Below are 17,393 nucleotides of genomic sequence, written 5' to 3'. Positions count from 1 at the left end.
AAGTAAATTAAAAAGACCTTCTCTGTTTGAGAAAACTTATATTAGGTATACTATCTATACCTTGATAGGATGTGGGGCTTGAGGTCTTCCTGAGGACATGCGTGCAAACTGGGGTCCTGGTACACAGCGGGCCACTGCATGACGGCCACTCTTACAGGGTCCAGAGCTGCGGGGGATGGACAGCTGGGCATGACACTCTGTAATACTGAACTCTGTACCCAGGCAATGCACCTTCTCCATCCAGAAACTCTTCTTTTTGGCCATAAAACTCAACCTGTGGAAAGAGGGAAGTAAGCCGGTCAACACAACAGTATTTTATGGACAATATTTGTATATATAGTAGTAGTAATAATTGCGTTAAATGACATTACTAGATTTCACAACCATTTTAGTCCACTGACATTATGATAGTACTGTATAATTCCATAATAATGCAGTTACATAAATTGACTTTTCTTTAATAAAATTATTCGAACACTGGAATTGGAATACATTCTTTTAAATCAAAGTTAATAAAACTAATCAAATAAAACTGCTGTTTTTAAACAAAGTCAACATTGTGACTCATGACTCATTCATGTTCATACAGTCTCCTCGCCAAGAAAAACATAATTGTCAAAACTGAGTTAAGCATCAATTATTGAGGTCATACCCATGTATTGTACGATAAGTGAATAATGCTATTAATGTGACAATTCTAAGAAGGGTAGAAATCAAAGCAAGTGCCTGAATGTCCAGAGATTTTATATTTCAATTTTCCTTCAGTCTCCATTTCCAAAATCAACATACAGCAATAGCACTAAACAGGCCTTACCTGGTAGATGGATCTTTCACTTTTTCATCCCATATTTTTCTGAGGAAAAAAGAAAAAAAAAAACAAAGTATGTCATTGAAGGTATGTTAACATCGTTTGGATTTTTAAAAGAGGAAAAAGCAAAAATGTAACCAAAGAACAGAATTAAAAAATCAACAAACCAAAGATTCGACAATAGCTCAGTCAGCCGAGAGGAAACTTTTCCGAGATTACACTGTTTACTCAGATAAATATATGCCCAATATAAATATCTTCGAAGCAAAACAAGTCTAGGAACACATGTGGTTTTGTGGTAAACGGGCAGTTACAGTAGGAACTCATTGTTCCCACCTCGAAACCAAGTCAGGTCCAGTTACACTCTTTCATACAGGATATTTCTGGCGCACTTGGAATGTCCTGCATATGCATGCAAGGGTTTACAAGTGTGTAAGTCATTCACGATTGCAGTAACATTTGTGGCCATGTGACAGAACTGTGCCTCAAACCATTCCGAACACATAACATATTTTGAAGTTGAATTGGAACTTTAAAAAGGAAAAAATCTAAAAATCAAATCAAAGAAATCATCCATATTTTCCCCCTTTACTAGAACTAATGAACAGCACATTCATTTGCAAATGTGGGTGTTACTTCTAGGAAACACAAGTTCAACACAAACACACACACAGATATGTACACACATAGTAACTTCTAACAGCTCCAGGGATCCAAGAATGCTTTCAAAAAAGTAGATTTGAAAAACAGACATTTCCGGAAGCATGAGTGTTGGCATGCTGGAATGGGAGAGGCGAGGCTGCCCACAAAACAAACTGACCTCCAGAGAGCCCAGCTGACCAGCATCGCAGCTATGATCAAAAAGAGCACACATGAGAGGGACAGAGTAAGCAAGAGAGAGAGGGAGAGAGAGAGAGAGATAGGGAGAGTGAGAGTAAGGGGGTGGAGGGGAGTTGGAGGGTCTTCAAAGAGTGTCTGTGCTGCCTGGCAAGTTAAAACTACTCAACATACCTCGTATAGATTCCACTGGAATGTACTATTGCTTGTTATCATAAGCAAAGTTATCTTCCAATGAAATGAGAGCATTTCACTGCATGAAGTCACGTAAAAACATATTTTGAAGGTTTGAAAAATTTGGAAATATTCTTAGAATAATCTTCGAATTAGCATTATTAGATTTCTTATACTAAGGAGTGAAACTTCGTGGGTAGTAATGCCAGACTGTCATAGAATGTCAGCGTGTCATATTTAGTGATGAGTCCTGTTTTTGTCTTGGTGGACAAGACCAACAAATCAATAATGAAGGTGCTGTGACCAGCGCCAAGATCAATGATTTGTTGTCATAAGTCACACATCCAAAAGGGCCTGGTTTCATGATGTTGGAGGCAATTTTGTACAACCCTAGATCACCTTCAGTCTTCATTACAGACACTTTAACCACCCAAAGTAACATTAATGCGCAAAGTCTGCAGTTCCTCAAGCAGGGATTTGGATGAATTATTGATGGACACCATTAAGAACCTCTACAACTCCATGCCAAGACTGTTATAAGGAATGTTGTGTTACATGTGGTACACATGCTTTGCACACTACTTATGTATGTTTAGCTTAACAAATATTTAAGAGTTTGTCATATTATATCATATCATATATCATATCAAATTAGTCTAAATCTTGAATCAATTAATGCTCCTGGTAACCTTGACTAACATCTTTCTTCTGGACAGCAATGCAAACAAAATTCCCTTCTGCATGCAACTATTTCTGTAACTATTTCTTAGAGGATGAGTGTACATTTAAGATGATTTTCCTTGTCATAATACTGCTAGGGTGCCATTCACCCTGAAGACCCATAGCATGCTGTCATCACTGTTATCATAATCATTATATGCTCCAAGTAAAGGTCTCAAACTTTAACTTTTAAACCTGGTTTAAAAACAGAGTCAGCTGTGCTCTGTGATTACATCTACTGTCCAAACTAAGATTATATTCTATGCTTTTTTCTGTGTATAGTCTACACTACCCTTGACCTCTGATTTAAAAAACTCACTATGTTCAAATAAGTTAATTAGGGAGTTACACCAACAGCCTCAAAGGTTGTTACTGACTTAAGAATTGCTGAAGAACATCTACAGAGGTCCAGAGAATACCCTACTACTGGGTTTGCGGTTGATGATGACCAAGGCGCTATTCTCAGTTTAGTACTTGCTCTGTGGGGCTTCCAGTTTAATTAGCCCTATAAAATATTTTAGCTGTTTCCATCATGTGGCGCTTTGTACTAACGTGTTGTTTTCTAAGTCTAGACGCAGAGAAATCTCAGTACTCTTAGTGTTTATCTCAGATCAGAAAAACTTGAAATAACTGTATATAAAAGCTGCTAAATGCAATAATTTCATACAGAAGTAACGCGCAAATGAGAAAGAGAGTGATTAAAATGCTAAAATAGATCACATTCACATAAATAGTACACATTTAACATCAAACTTAAACAGAACAATGTAAAAATCTGGACATTTATGAAGAATTGAACCTATTGTGTCCCACGAGATTCCTGTCAGACAGTAGTGGTCTGTTTTTAATTTGTCATGACAGTCTTTGGCACGAAAATACCCACCTGCTCATGTAATTAGTCTCGGAGTTCCACCCTCGGTTTACTACTAAACCAGCAAAGCTTAATGATAGGGAGGGCTGGTCTGTTTTGACACCACAATCATGCTACTGTTTTAGGCATCATTCTGCACATATACTCTAAGACGGCCTGTATAGAAGCACAGTGTATAAAAGTTAAAATGTACAACTTGAGGAAAAACGTATTTCTAATTTAAATTTAAATTCTATTTTAGCAAAAATAAATTAAAGTTGCATTAAAATAAAAATATAAATATATATATTTTGCCACTTTTTTCACCATGGATAGTAGTGAAAAAAGCAAGCGAGTCTTGCTTAAAAAAATCATGACACATTTAGCTACCTCAGTAATCCCTACTGAGATAAATGTAGAGCAACTCAATTCACATGTGAGTGAAATTTACAAAGAGAAAGGCAGCTAGCTTAGCTAGTCTTTTGGTAAACAAACAAATGCTAAGGCTAAGTTAGCTCAGCTAACTTTACTTTGTTAGCACTGTACAGCTAATATCTTTTAGCTGCAATAGGCTACAGACAGTTTTTGAGAAATTAGATACTGAGCATGATAAGTGATACTGAATGCTTTAGTTACTTTATTTATTTAAGTTCATAGACTAGAAGCTAAAATGATCCCAAAACCGACATTTATTGTATATAAGCTCCCTGCCTGCTTCCTTACACACCGGCAAAGTAGCTAGCACTACAGCAGTGCTCTGATATATGCCACCAGGGAACAGGGGAGGGTGGGTGGAGTGTGGGATAGATAGATGTATAGATGGATTACCAAATGTGGTAAAGTGAAAGACAATAACAAAACACAAAAATAATAGCCTTACTGTTTTACACTAATCACCAGAAACATTTCACAGTAGTGTTTTTTTTTATATAGGTTAGCTAATTATAACTTATAAATTAAAGCTAAGTTGGCTAGTTATTTATAACTTATAAATGAAAGCTAGGCTAGCTAGTTATAACTTATAAATTAAAGCTAGGTTGGCTAGTTATTTAAAGCGTGCACATCACAAAATTTGTGAAAATTGTACTACTAATTATCTTATATTTCTTATAAATATCTTAAAATAATAGGTGTAAAAAAATTGGAAATAGTCATAGATAGATTTTTTTGTTCCCCAAAATAACATGTGAACTAACTGCACAGTATTATCTAAACATTTATTTTCACATGAAATTAACTGAATTAAAATAAAGTGGAATAAAATCACTCATCAGTCAAGTAAACAACTGTTCCATCGCTTAAAAAGTTTCTATTTCAGAGATAAAAGGTTTTATAACGACAGAGACAATATAATATAACTATTATCCAGCACTAGACCCACTAGACCATAGATTTGTTGCGTCATTGAGGGCTCGCCTTGGTAAGCCTCCTATAGTTATGTAATTGTTGCTTCAACTCACTCAACATTCAACAATTTGCTGATTGTAGTTTTCTGCTTCCATAGGTGACACTTACTTTACCTGACAAACAACACTCAGGGGTATATTTAGGCTGAGTGCTCCTGGGCTTAAAACCAAATTATAATTTGATTTAAGATATAGCCGACTTTCACAGGGGAAAATAAAACATAAACCTGTCAGTTGAAGCTCTTCTAAAACCATTTTAAGTGGACACAAAGCAGAAAAAAAAAAAAAAAACATTTTTCAACATCCTGTTGATTGCATTCAGACATCAATCATCAGCTTGAACTCCTGATGAGTTATAAACTCTTCAGGGTGAATCAAGGGCATTTGCAAATTTACAATGCATAAAAGGGACAGCCAATCAAACAAGCATGAAGCACCCACTGGCACGAACACTTACACAATAAAACAATTGCTCTGTAAAAAGTTAAAATACACCTAAATCTAAAATAAGTTAGGCAATGGGATAATTAAACCAAACTGCGGTCTAAGCCTTCAATTCTCCCTGGTGACACTCAGAGCGGCAGCAGCTGACACAGCAGCCCCGGGAGTTCAGCTATAATTGACTGCCCTTTTTCCTCTCACATGAGAACTTTAGAAATCCTCAGCTCCTCAACATGTAATTACAGCATCTTCTGTGGAGCATCCAGCAGAAGCAGCAATAGGGGTGGAGTTGCTCTGACTTTCTGAGACGCTGAGTGGGCAAATGAGAAATTTGTCTTGTCTGTCTCGGGCCAAGTCTAGAACTGTGTGGAGTGTCCCAACAGGCACGTACGGCATGGAGAGGTCAGGTGCTGGGTGAGCATGTTGTCTGGGCTGTGGAGCCAAACTGAGATTGCCTACAAGTTACTGCAATCACCATAAGCTCTAATTCTAGACAAAACACTACCTTTCCACAAAATTGGTTAACTTATGTTTAAGTAAGGTGTGTCAAAGTCTGTGTCAAACATAGATTAGCGTTTTTTCCACTTTTAAAACTCTTAGGACGTTTTCACACCTGAAATTCTGGGACAGAGTCTTAACCAATCTTTGGTTTGGATTCACATGGCAGGTTAGTGAAAACACTAAATAACTTTATTGATGCTTTCACCATCAACAATGTGGACTGTGTCTTCCGATACTTCCCAGATAGCATTAAGGAATTAGACCCAACACAGCTAATATATGGCAACATATGGCAACATCAGCCATGCAGAATTGAGCTGAATGCAGTTTATACTCAGCAATCAAGGTTTTGACACAAGCAGAAACAGACCTCTTCCAACATTTTACTTGGAAAACAGGGGTGATGGAACAAGCAGCATTTAAACCAGCATTTAAGGTCCAATGCAACTCAGACTCAGCGTGTGGAATTCAAACCCAGAAATGGTATGAGTGATTTTTGCTAACTTGGTTGACACTGATTGATTTGTAGAGTACTGTCAGGTCAGGGAGTAGCCTTTCTAGGTGTCGTACCAAATATGTTTCCTTCCTGGAGCATGCACATCATAGAGCAGGATGAGCATAACAGATTACCCTTGGATTCCTTTTTATTAATTAGCAAGGGTTAATCTACAATTACATCACCCATAGTGCTGCATGATGCCTGCATACTAAGGTGAGTCAGATTTCAAAACAATACTGTTTTTCTTCTTCAAGGGTTGACAATAGCCTGTCTTAGCTTGCTGTAATTGGTCTAAGGACTAAGTCCAAATCACCTAGAACAGTGTTTTCATGCTGCAGACAAATCGGACCATGGTTTAGTAGATCCAGACTGAAACCACCTATTTTGGTCAGATAGAATTTTGCTCCTTTGGTCCAGACCATGGTTTACATCACCTTTCATGTCTGCTATTTTGGTTCGGACCAAACGAAAAAGTCTAAAAGTCTGGATCAAACAGGGTAGGTGCAAAAAGCATTTTAAATTTACTCTTAAAGGCCTTGCCAAATAGCCCTTTTTTTGCTTGGCTCTGACTGTTGCAAAGAAAACAAACTGTGGAAACCACAAAAATATGAAATTAGAAGTGATGGTTTTGTGAAAAAGGAAAAGCAGAGGATGCTGAAATGATCACAGCAGACTGAGATGGTGCAAAAAGTACTTTTGGCATGCAAAAGTTTAGTTACACGGCTGTTCAAAAAGCTTTTAGCCACAAAATGCCTCCAAAAAGACAGAAAAATATGTTTTTTTATACTTTTTGGCAAAGCAGAACATGAAGAAAATATGTAGACCAAAGCCCATTTTTGCCTATTATTTGCTAAACTGTGTGATGAAACAAAGTGACTTAGTAATAGAGAGAGAGGGTGAGGGAGAGAGAGGAAGAGGGAACGGACCTCCTCAGCTGCACTGCTATCCTATATTTATGTTCTAGAAAAAGCATCATTCTAAAGCACTAAAAATATATTTCCTGCCCATGTGGCGCTGTGAGAACGTTCTGGGGCCACCACAGTCCCACAGATTGGCACTCAAGCTTTCACATATGCACATATGTATATATTTGCCATTTGGGAAGGCCCTAGAGCAGCAGCTCACTGGGAGGGAGCTAAGGTCTTGGCATTTTGTATAAAAAAAAATGAGGAAGAAAAAAAAGGATATGGGTTGGGGCAACTTTTAAACTGGATCTGATTTGCCACTTTGAATAGTTGTGGGAAAGCTAGTCGGGATATATATTTTCTATCCTTCTACACGCTCCACTGAAACTATATGCCTTCTTTTTTAGAAAGAAGCAGCTGAAGGACAAACGGAAAACATTTGCTATCGTAGGTGCAGTTTCTTTGAATAGGATGCAGTACATGCAGAAATTATGTCAGGTTACCCAATATCCAACAAGTATGACAACCAATAAATATCAGGTTTTATATAGAACCACATATATGGACACCATAAAAACAATGACAAGTGCAATCACTCCGATCTTATCGCAAACATATCGCTATCATAAAGAAGCCTGTCTATAAAATGTATCTGACTTTGGTAAACAACTTTATATTAATATAATGGCATGTTATTTTATGCTTTTTATAAGATAGATTTCTGTTTGTTTATTGCAAAATGTTAAGACAATGTAAATGATAGCAGGTGCTTTAAAATGTAATAAACAAGGCTTTGATCCGGTCATGAATATACACAACATCTAATACGCCTAGAGTAACCTCCTGTTGTCAGCATCACCTGAAACCACAGCACCACCAAGCTGTCATGAACTATCACTCCTGAAAGCAATGATTCTGCTCAGTAACACAAGAGATACTACTTTCATTTCACAAACACTGTGTGACGTATATGATGGTTCATCAGAAGGGAATATCTGAGCCATTCTACTGAAACCCACAATCATATGAAGAACATCTTAAATTATTCATTAAACTCCCTGTTTAGACGGCAGTTAGGTTAAAGGTTTGGAAAAGGTCTGGAGCCAAAACTTTGTAGAGAGAGTAGCTATGATACATTTCTGAAGAGTACAATAGGGATCTAGGGAGACATAACATATGACATCCAGTCACCCCTAGTAGTGATCTAAGGGACACTAATAGCTGAACAACTGGTGTAGGACATTCTAAGGCCACTTATATTGTCTCTCACGACAGGGTATCCAACTGACATTTTTCAGCAGGATAATGCTCACGCACACACAGAAAGGGTTTCCCAGGAGTGGAATTGTCTTGACCTGCCCAGTCACCAGATTTATAACCAATCAAGCATTTATGGGACCAGCTGCAATTCCAGCTTCCACAAACTGGGAATGTGTAGGATCTACAGGCTTAGCTGCATCATCTGAAGGCAAATGTGCTGCAGGATGCCATACAGAACCTGTATGCCTCCATGCTTAACTGGATCTCATGTTGTATCAAGACTAGAGGTGGTTCAACAGAGTCCTAAATCATTCTTTCAGTTGTACAATTTTTCTCAATATTTATTGAGGAACATTCACTGATATTTGTACATTCACTGAATATATCATAGTATTTCAGTTCCATTGGGTTCAGTTCTCACAAAACTCTGCAGGCGGTAAACACAGCAGACAAACCTTGAATGTAAGAAAGAGAGTCATGAGGGAGGCCTACCATAAAACCATTAGCTCAACAAACTAATGCTGTCACCACTAAAAGACTCTTTGCGGTTTCAGATTGATGCCGCTCTGCAAGAACAATCAACAGGGATATTAGACCTTTTAACAGAAACCTAAAGGCTTAAGCCAAACATTTCATCTCCAGAATTGGGCGTGCAGATACCATCAGTAAGTCTGCAGAGATCTTTTAATCATTGCCTGAGAGCTGAGCCTTGTAAAATGTGCCCGGAGGGAGGAGATAAGCCAAACAAAAGATTTGCTACAGCAAACAGAGAAGGTGACATAAGAGGGCATTATACTGTCTGCTCTCAGACTTTCCATTATGAGTACAGGACCAGAAGTGGTAGACGTCCACAATGTCAGATGTTCTAATAAACAAAATATTCCAGGGAATGCCATTTTTAGGGTCAGGAAATATTAACACTGAAAAGCACACTGCACGGAAATTCAATGGTCATACAGAATTTGTAGAACATCCAAATAATTGGAATTTCTTCTATAATTTACCTTTAAGTGTCATTAGGCATACTGACCAACATTTGCCCAGACAAATAACTCACAGCACTATAGTGCAAGCATTTAGCTTGAGCAAGAGGGGACCTACTTGTAAGTGTTCATGTTGGGCTGTGCTGCATCAGGGAATCCCAACATGCCGCACACCACTCTGCTGCTGTTCAGACTCCAGCCTTTATCGCAGACCTGCCTCCATCTCCCAGCATGCTTCACTTCCACCACTCCTTCTGTCACCATTGTACGCTTCTTGGTGACCATCAAAATCGGCCGCAGACGGACCTCCTCGATCTTCACCTTACTGCCGGACTGAGGAAAGAAAACAAGCACTGAAACAAGAGAGCCTGTTGTAAGATGTTTTACAGGAAGTTCATAGCAGACTATGAAACCAGAAATTAGTGAGCAGTGTTTATAAATAATTTTCATTTTCTAGCTGATGTACATATAGCAGCTTCATGTGTTAAAAACACTGTATGAAGTTTGGGTTTTACATGATGTTTAGCCCATGTCTTATTCTGTGAGATTATTGGCTGGTTTCAAACCAAAAATAAATTTATTGACCTTTCCATTATATGAATACCCAAGTTTATATAAATACATTGATCAGATTACTAAAAAACTGCATGTAAACAAACGCAATAAATAACGAATGCTGGAATGTTGGGCTTGTATGCTGGTTTGCTTGTCACCAGCAAGAAAAGCTGCTGTGCTAATCGTTAGACAAACCCACCTATGTGTTGTTGTGGATGATAACATGCTGATCAACCAGCAAGACTTTGCTGGGTACTTAGCTAAACCACTGTCAGACGAGCACAAACTAGCTTAGACGTAACTCATGCTTATCTAAGCTATTTGTTTTCTGTAAAGTGAAAACATTCATTAACACATACGCCTAAATATGTTCAAAAAAGATCCATCTCTGGCTCACCCTTAAGATAATGCTTGTGACACAGGTCACTAGACTTGCAGGGACTTGCCTGTCTCCCTGTCTGCTTACCGGATAATGTAACTGCTGTCTGGAGAACTGCTGTCTGGAGAAGTCTTGAGGGTGAGCATTCCCATGCCAACCAGCTGGAGACCTTGGACTGGAGTAGATGTCTTGCCACCGGTTTGAGGTGGTAATATTGGTTCTAAGAGAAATGGTATGGCCTCTTCTAGAGACACCAGGGTGCACCTGGTCCAGCCTCCTTTCAGGACTGCACACCACCCCCAGATCTTCTGAGTGCTTGCAGTCGTGGACTCCCCATCCATTTGACTTGCAGTCTTTCAGAGATTTCTCAGTACCTTCACAGCGCACATTATCCATCCAAATAGGACCTGTGGAATATTAGAAATGTACAAAGAAGATACAAAGAGTTAACATGCATGCCACCATAACTGTCTAATGTCAGTAATGTCTGAAGGCATGATGTCTTGATGTGCTGAAGGATAAGTCAGATGTGTCTACCATACATAAAGACTTAAAGTCAAGGAGGGCCCTCTGAGTGTTTGCTGGATGGGCTGAGTGAAGTCTTTTAATTTTAATGACAGTACTGTCTTGCCAAACAGTGTCACGCTTGCCTTGGTTTACTGAGGATCTTTACTGCTGTCTTAAATTTAAATTATAGTAAAGGGCAGGCCAATGTAAAGAACAGCAGACTTTTCTTTATCCATTTAAGCTGCATTGTAAGCTAATTGCTGTAATAAAATGTCTGACTAATTCCCCTTATTGAACAGTGTCAGGAATGTTTATTTCATCCCTAGGGTTAAAATAATAATAAAAACCACTGAATTTAAGGTGTGTCCAAACTAGTAATTTATATGAAGCTGTTGTACCTTTAGGGCATTGTATTACCTCAGAAAGGGGGTAGGTGGTGCAGCAATGAATTGTTATAAATTCCTCCTTAATTCCTCTGTGGTGGGGAGCTAAAATAAGCTTTTACTTTACTTTTTATTTTACCGTTCCACCTTAAATGTCGCAGCAGGCTGCAGCATTTAAGGTGGAATGGAAGAGTTAGCTAGCTAGCTGGTTAGCTACTGAGACCTGGCCCAACCACCTTCCATTTCCCTGCCCAAAAAAAAAATCATTTACACAACAAAGGATACCAAAGGCTAATAAAACAACACTGAGCACATTGAGGTGAGTTGATGTGACAAGAGACACAGGTGGAAAAAAAGTTTGTGTCCCCTACATGCGCATCTGTGGCTAGTAATAGATTCTGGGACATTTTATCATACTTTGGGGCATCAGGGAACAGATATTGATAAGCAGTAAGTTAGTCTTCCACGACTTCCGGGAGACGTGGGAAGTCTGCTACTGGTGATGTTTTTATACTTGTCATGAGGAAAATGGCCATAAAAACTATGGTAAACTATACTAATATAGTTGTTATTATAGTGTTTATCAAGGAAAGCACTAATTTATTGTTTTGTTTGGCTTAGTTTCAAGTGTTTCAAGTGCCATCATGCCAAAAATCCTCATAGCCCTCTGTTTTAAATAAGCCTCTAAGAAATCTCTGTTTGAATGTTCATGTAGCCCCAACACTCCTCTCCATTCTAACAAGAATTGGGACACCCCTACTCCTAGACGTGCACGCGCAAAAATGAATAGGGCTAAGTGGTAGGGCCAAGGGGTGAAATGGGACTGGGCCACAGCCTGTGCTCCTCTCCACTCACCCTCTCCCTCTCCATATCTGGCACTGTGCGCCCACGTGATCGCGCTCTGGAAGCCCAGTTCTCTGCAGACCACATTGGCCAGTTTAATGTCCACTTGGTCGTCGCACACGGTTCCCCACGTGCTGTTGTGCAGAACCTCCACGCGCCCTTCGTTCTCTCTGCGTCCGACTCCCGCCAGACGGACCTTAGCGGCGGAGGCGGCGGGAGCGCGCGCTGTTCTGCCGCCCGAGCGGGGGACCGCGTGAGCGCGCAGGAGGAGGAGAGACAGCAGACAGAGATAGATATAGAGGCCCAGCGCCATGCCTGCTCCGAGTTTGTCCTCTGAGGAGAGAAACGAGAGTGATTAGGACTGGGTAACATGTTCAGTACTGTCTGTGCTGCTTCTAGATTATCCTTCCATTTCTTTGTCTGGAGTATTAAAATGGTAAGGTCCTAAAATATGGTATAACGTGTTTGTTTTGCTTTAACTGTTTCACACTATCTCATTTAGAAGGCTCTGTGTATGGATGAAGGCCTCTGTAAATCCAAATACAGTGGGTTTACTGCTATATATCAGTGTTTAGCTGTGTTGTCAATATCTTTTAAGCATTTCCACCCAATAAAACAGAAAGCTAAATTACCTAATATTCATTTAGGCATGACTGTGTGCCTTTCTGCCTCAGAATCATGTCTTATTATCCGCATTTGTTATGTTTCAGACACAGAGCATATTGCACAGATATCTCCAATTATTTTAGTTTGAAATAATTTGACACAAAATGTCCCTTACGCTGTATCAAGTTTTATTGATGAACGAACAAATAGAAATTCTCCAAAATGTTATGAAATAAAATCTTTTTTTACATTGACTTCCATTAAAAAATATGCTGAGTTATCTCTCTCTTGTACAGTTGCTGTTTTGGAGATGCATGTTTTTCATTGGACAGCAGCGATAAGCAGTTGCTGAATAAAATACCTGAGAAAATGAAAGGAAATAAAATAAATGTAGATGAAAAAACTGTTTCCTCTAAAAAAAAACTCTAAAACCTCTAAAATATTATAACGAGGAAGATGAATGATCACAAGCTATTAAACCAAGCTGAACTTCTTGAATTTCTGCACCAGGACTGGCATAAAAGTATCCAAAAGCAATATGTAAGACTGGTGGAGGAGAACATGCCAAGATGCATAAAAAACTGTGATTAAAAACCAGGGTTATTCCACCAAATTTTGATTTAAACTCTTAAAACTTGAATATGAACTTTTTTTCTGAAGCTCGTGTTCATTTTACTCAAACGAATACCTATAAATAGCAAATTCAGAGAAACTGATTTAGAAACTAAAGTGGTCTCTTAATTTTTTTCCAGAGCTGTATATCATACAATAAAGGGTTGTGAAGGCCCTAGTAATACAGTTGTAGACAAAAAGAAAGACAGAAAGTAAGAGATGCTGAACATTAATACATTGACAGTAAAGAAGCAGTTTAAGCCAGTTTAAACCTTTAAACCCGATGCTGAGGTAACAGTTTTTCATTTTATGTCTATGAGGACAATTGTACTAGTTATCTTGTATTTCTTATAAATATCTAAATATTAGGTCAGAAATAGGAAATAGTCATAGCCACCATGTTGTTTATAAGACCCACATAACAAAGTTTAAACAAAATTAATTTATTAATTGTTTTTGAGTAATTATGTTTGAAAGAATAAGAAAAGAAGGTAACAAAACAATGCTGTGAGGTACCTTCTAAAACTTTACAAAAAAAGAAAAATATGACGAAAAAAAAAACCATAAATTGGTAAGCTTACTGGCCCTGATTTTTTAAAATACTTCTTTCAGCCTTAAATAGATCTTAAGTAAATGTAGTCTAATTTACCCATAAGTGAGGCTGAGTAGTCGAACGTTCAGTGAAAATTGCTATGCATTCACCCTTCATTATAATTTGAGAAAGCCTGTAATCTGTTTAGAAATAGGGGCTCATAGACTACCAGAAAAAATAGCAAACATGAGAAACATTTAGAAAAAAAGCACCCATAAAGGTTAAACCACAAAACCATCATGCATTTCACACATTCCAGGTGTAGACAGTATAATAAGCAACACAAATTTCTTCATATCCTCATAAATGTCCAGTAAAATTAGAAAAAAGTGTCTAAAAAAGCAAAAGTAAGTTTATTTTAGACTAGAAAGTAATAAGCAGGTGCTATAAGTGTTTCTAGATGTTGGATGCGCTGAACAAATGAACTAACTGATTTAAAATGGACAGGATTGTAAATCTTAGTTATCATTGTAAAGACACATTTGTATCTTATATTTAAATGAAAATAAGAGAAAATAAAAAAATATATAAATAATTAAATCAATCAATATTAATATTTTAAAGAACTCGATTACTGTTGAATTTAAGCTTTCTCTTCTCTAGTGCAGTAGACACACAGAGGTGAAGTTAGAGGCAAGGTTCACTCACCTGGCAGCTTGGAGTCACATAAGTCCCTGATGAGGGGAAAGTGAATGAAGGAAAGAGTGCAGCACTGAGATGAGGTCCTCACTCACTCTGTCCCTCGTTCTCCCTCCTCCCCTCCATCACTCTCTATCCCTCCCACATCTGCCCCTCTCTTCTGCTTCGAGTTCATTCACCAGCTTTCAACTGAAGGAATTCAGTGTACTTGGATTATTGTTATATAAAGAACCAGAAGTACAGCTGTAAAGAAGTGTAAAGAGAACAATATGAAACATAAAAGCAGACTGAATAATTCAGCAGTATATGAATTACTTTAAAAGTAATACCATAGATTAAGGTCAGGGGAGTAATGTAATCAAATAGTTGTTGCCAGATCAATAACATATCTTATATTAAAGTTGAGACTCGTAGATGAATAGTGAACTTATACTATTTCATGTCAGTATGTTTAAAATGTATATGTTGTCACTGTCACACTTAAACCATGTATTTAAAAAAAAATACTTTACAAGAGAGGAAAAAAAACTTTATTTTCAGTGGAAGTCAGTGTAAAAATATTTTATTTCAACTTATTTCAGAGCATTTTTTCAAACAGATACACATACAGATTTCATACACATCTGTGTAAGTTATGAGGTGTTGTCTTTTGAGTGAGACCGAACATTGGTGCTCATGGCAAGGCATTGTTAATTATTGGAGTTTGTGCAAGGCCTGATGGCGAGTGCCAGATGGTTAGGGCATTGCATTTCCAAAGTTGCGTCTTCATCCAGCTTTCATGTGTGAGACATGGCATGCAAAGGCCCCGTGCAACCTCTGTGTTTTTTTGTTTTCTCCACAATTGTTTCATATTGTTTGTGAACAAGTGAAAGTGAACAAGTGAAAGTTGTCGCAGCAGTAAGTATGCTGAAGCCTTTACAAGTGATGGGGGAGTCCTAGTGAGTGGGTGGGATAGTTGGTTCAGCTAAAGTTGATTGAAGTTGATTTAATGTTTATTTTTTATCATTTCACTAGTAATGCCTCCAACATTAGGAGGGTGAAGACAAGAACATGCCTCCTCTTGACACATGAAGTCAGCCACCATCTTTTATTGAACTAAGCTGATGTATCATTACTGGGTAGCCAGCATGCTCAGAGGAAAGTACAGCTACCCAAAAGCTAACAGACACCTGTGCTGACCAGAATCACCCTGGGAGAGCGTCATCTAACAATCCAGAGAGATCAAGGCTAGTTGTGCTCTCTCAGACTCCAGCTGCTGATAGCAAGTGCCAATACCCAGTATTCGAACCTGTTACTTGATACACACCCTAATATAAGTTTTTCGCAATTCTAGGATTTCTAAAATCATCAAACATCCTTTATAGGAAAAGCAAGGTTTCCTCGCACAATACCTCAATAGGATTCTTGGTCCGTATCGCAGCAAGATGTAAAGAACCACGCTCCATAACACCTCAACTATTTGGTCTATAAAAGCTTCAGCTTCTGCCAAACAGTCTCCAGTGGTTTCAGTTCACTAGCGAGGTTGGCTAGCAGGTTATTTACTGTCTTCTTAAGGACAAGACAGAAGTTGTTTTCTAGCAACAGATGTTTGGGAAAGTATTTGCACGTACATTTTGCAAATAGCTCAGGCAGTATAAGAGGAAAGTTTGTGGCTGAACGAGGACCATTGCCGCTGTTGATGAAGTGTAATTCAGGTTTAAAACAAACCTCAGAGCAACCGATTTAGCTGGACACGTTTATTCATAGCAGCCACGTTCCATCATGCCAGGTGGGTGTAGTAGTAAGATCAACAGCAGTTACTGTAAATCCTGCGTTTCTACTCGCAGGTACACACACCGGAGGAGAAGTGTGTGTGTGGGGGGGGGGAATCAAACAATTTGTAAATATATAAAATTATTTGTAATGCAGATTTGGAGCCTGTATAAGCTGTTAGTGTGGAACCAGCAATTTAGCTGTTTGCGAGCCGGTGTTTGTGTGACTGAGTGCTTGAGTGCTTCTCCCTCCCTTTTTGGGTAAACCAAGACAGGAAGACGGGGCTTCTATTAGAGGGCCCTAATCAAAGAGAAATCTCACTGGATGACCGGGGAGAGAGTGTGCACCAAAAATAAACAGCCAGGGGCCTCAGATTAACACTATGCCATGGCGTATTCACACATATACAGTAAATAACTCCATATAGATGCCCAAAGAGCAGATTATAGGATGTGCTTTCCTCAGGAAAGAGGCACAGTAGACATTACAGTGATTAAAGTTATAAGAGACTAGCAGGCGAACTGATGATGCGGTGCATCAGTTTGCATTACACGCATTACGTGCATTACGTGCATATTAACAGAGCAGTCGCTGCTGATTCAGTGTGTTCATGTGTGTATGTGTGAGGGGCGGGCGGAGTAAACTCCAGCCACAGACTGAGCTCTTAAGAGGCGCTGCTGTGGTGCACTGCTTGCCTCCACCTCTGTAATTACCCACCGAGGCCTGGATCTGCCCTTAGCCACAATTTGCGGTGCCATGAAATAAATACACGCTCTCCAACAATAAACAACTGCCTTTTTAAATTATAGCACCTCCTCCTGCTCACCCCCACCATCTGCCCTCTCTGTGCTGAACTGAACTATTTCATAACGCAGTTACGGAATAGCTCTGTATGAATGACCCATAAAGACAATCGGAACTGTGCTATCTCATATGCAGTCTGGCATTGCAGGCTGGCACTTGTCTCGTATTGCTAGTGATTACACCGGAACAGTAGGACAGACAGAGTCGTCTGTATTAGCTTTAGATGATTCAGCATTATGTCAGTGGTGCAATAACAGTGCTCCAGGAAATCTGCTGTCCTACAGTGCAGCTCCGTTGGTAATCTAGTTGAGCTCGCTCTATTGTTCAGATGCTTAAT

The 17,393-nt window shown here is 38.8% G+C and overlaps 1 protein-coding gene across 1 annotated transcript in view; it reads right to left on the bottom strand.

Annotated features, from left to right (window-relative positions):
• The window catches only part of loxl4 (lysyl oxidase-like 4), a 28,612-nt gene extending 13,816 nt beyond the window's left edge, over window positions 1–14,796 (bottom strand). Inside the window, exons 1-6 of the mRNA XM_022684806.2 lie at window positions 14,510–14,796; window positions 12,064–12,384; window positions 10,406–10,725; window positions 9,503–9,717; window positions 815–853; window positions 61–274 (exon numbers count right to left, since the gene is read on the bottom strand). Coding sequence (XP_022540527.1) covers window positions 61–274; window positions 815–853; window positions 9,503–9,717; window positions 10,406–10,725; window positions 12,064–12,364 — 1,089 coding nt within the window. The 5' untranslated portion in view covers window positions 12,365–12,384; window positions 14,510–14,796. The remainder of the gene's footprint in view (window positions 1–60; window positions 275–814; window positions 854–9,502; window positions 9,718–10,405; window positions 10,726–12,063; window positions 12,385–14,509) is intronic.
• Between the last annotated feature and the right edge of the window lie 2,597 nt (window positions 14,797–17,393).

Source organism: Astyanax mexicanus, chromosome 7 (genome assembly GCF_023375975.1).
Source record: "Astyanax mexicanus isolate ESR-SI-001 chromosome 7, AstMex3_surface, whole genome shotgun sequence".
In the NCBI taxonomy this organism is placed as follows: Eukaryota; Metazoa; Chordata; class Actinopteri; order Characiformes; family Acestrorhamphidae; genus Astyanax; species Astyanax mexicanus.
Note: the sequence above shows the minus strand (reverse complement) of the source record. Positions and strands in the feature narration are given on the sequence as shown.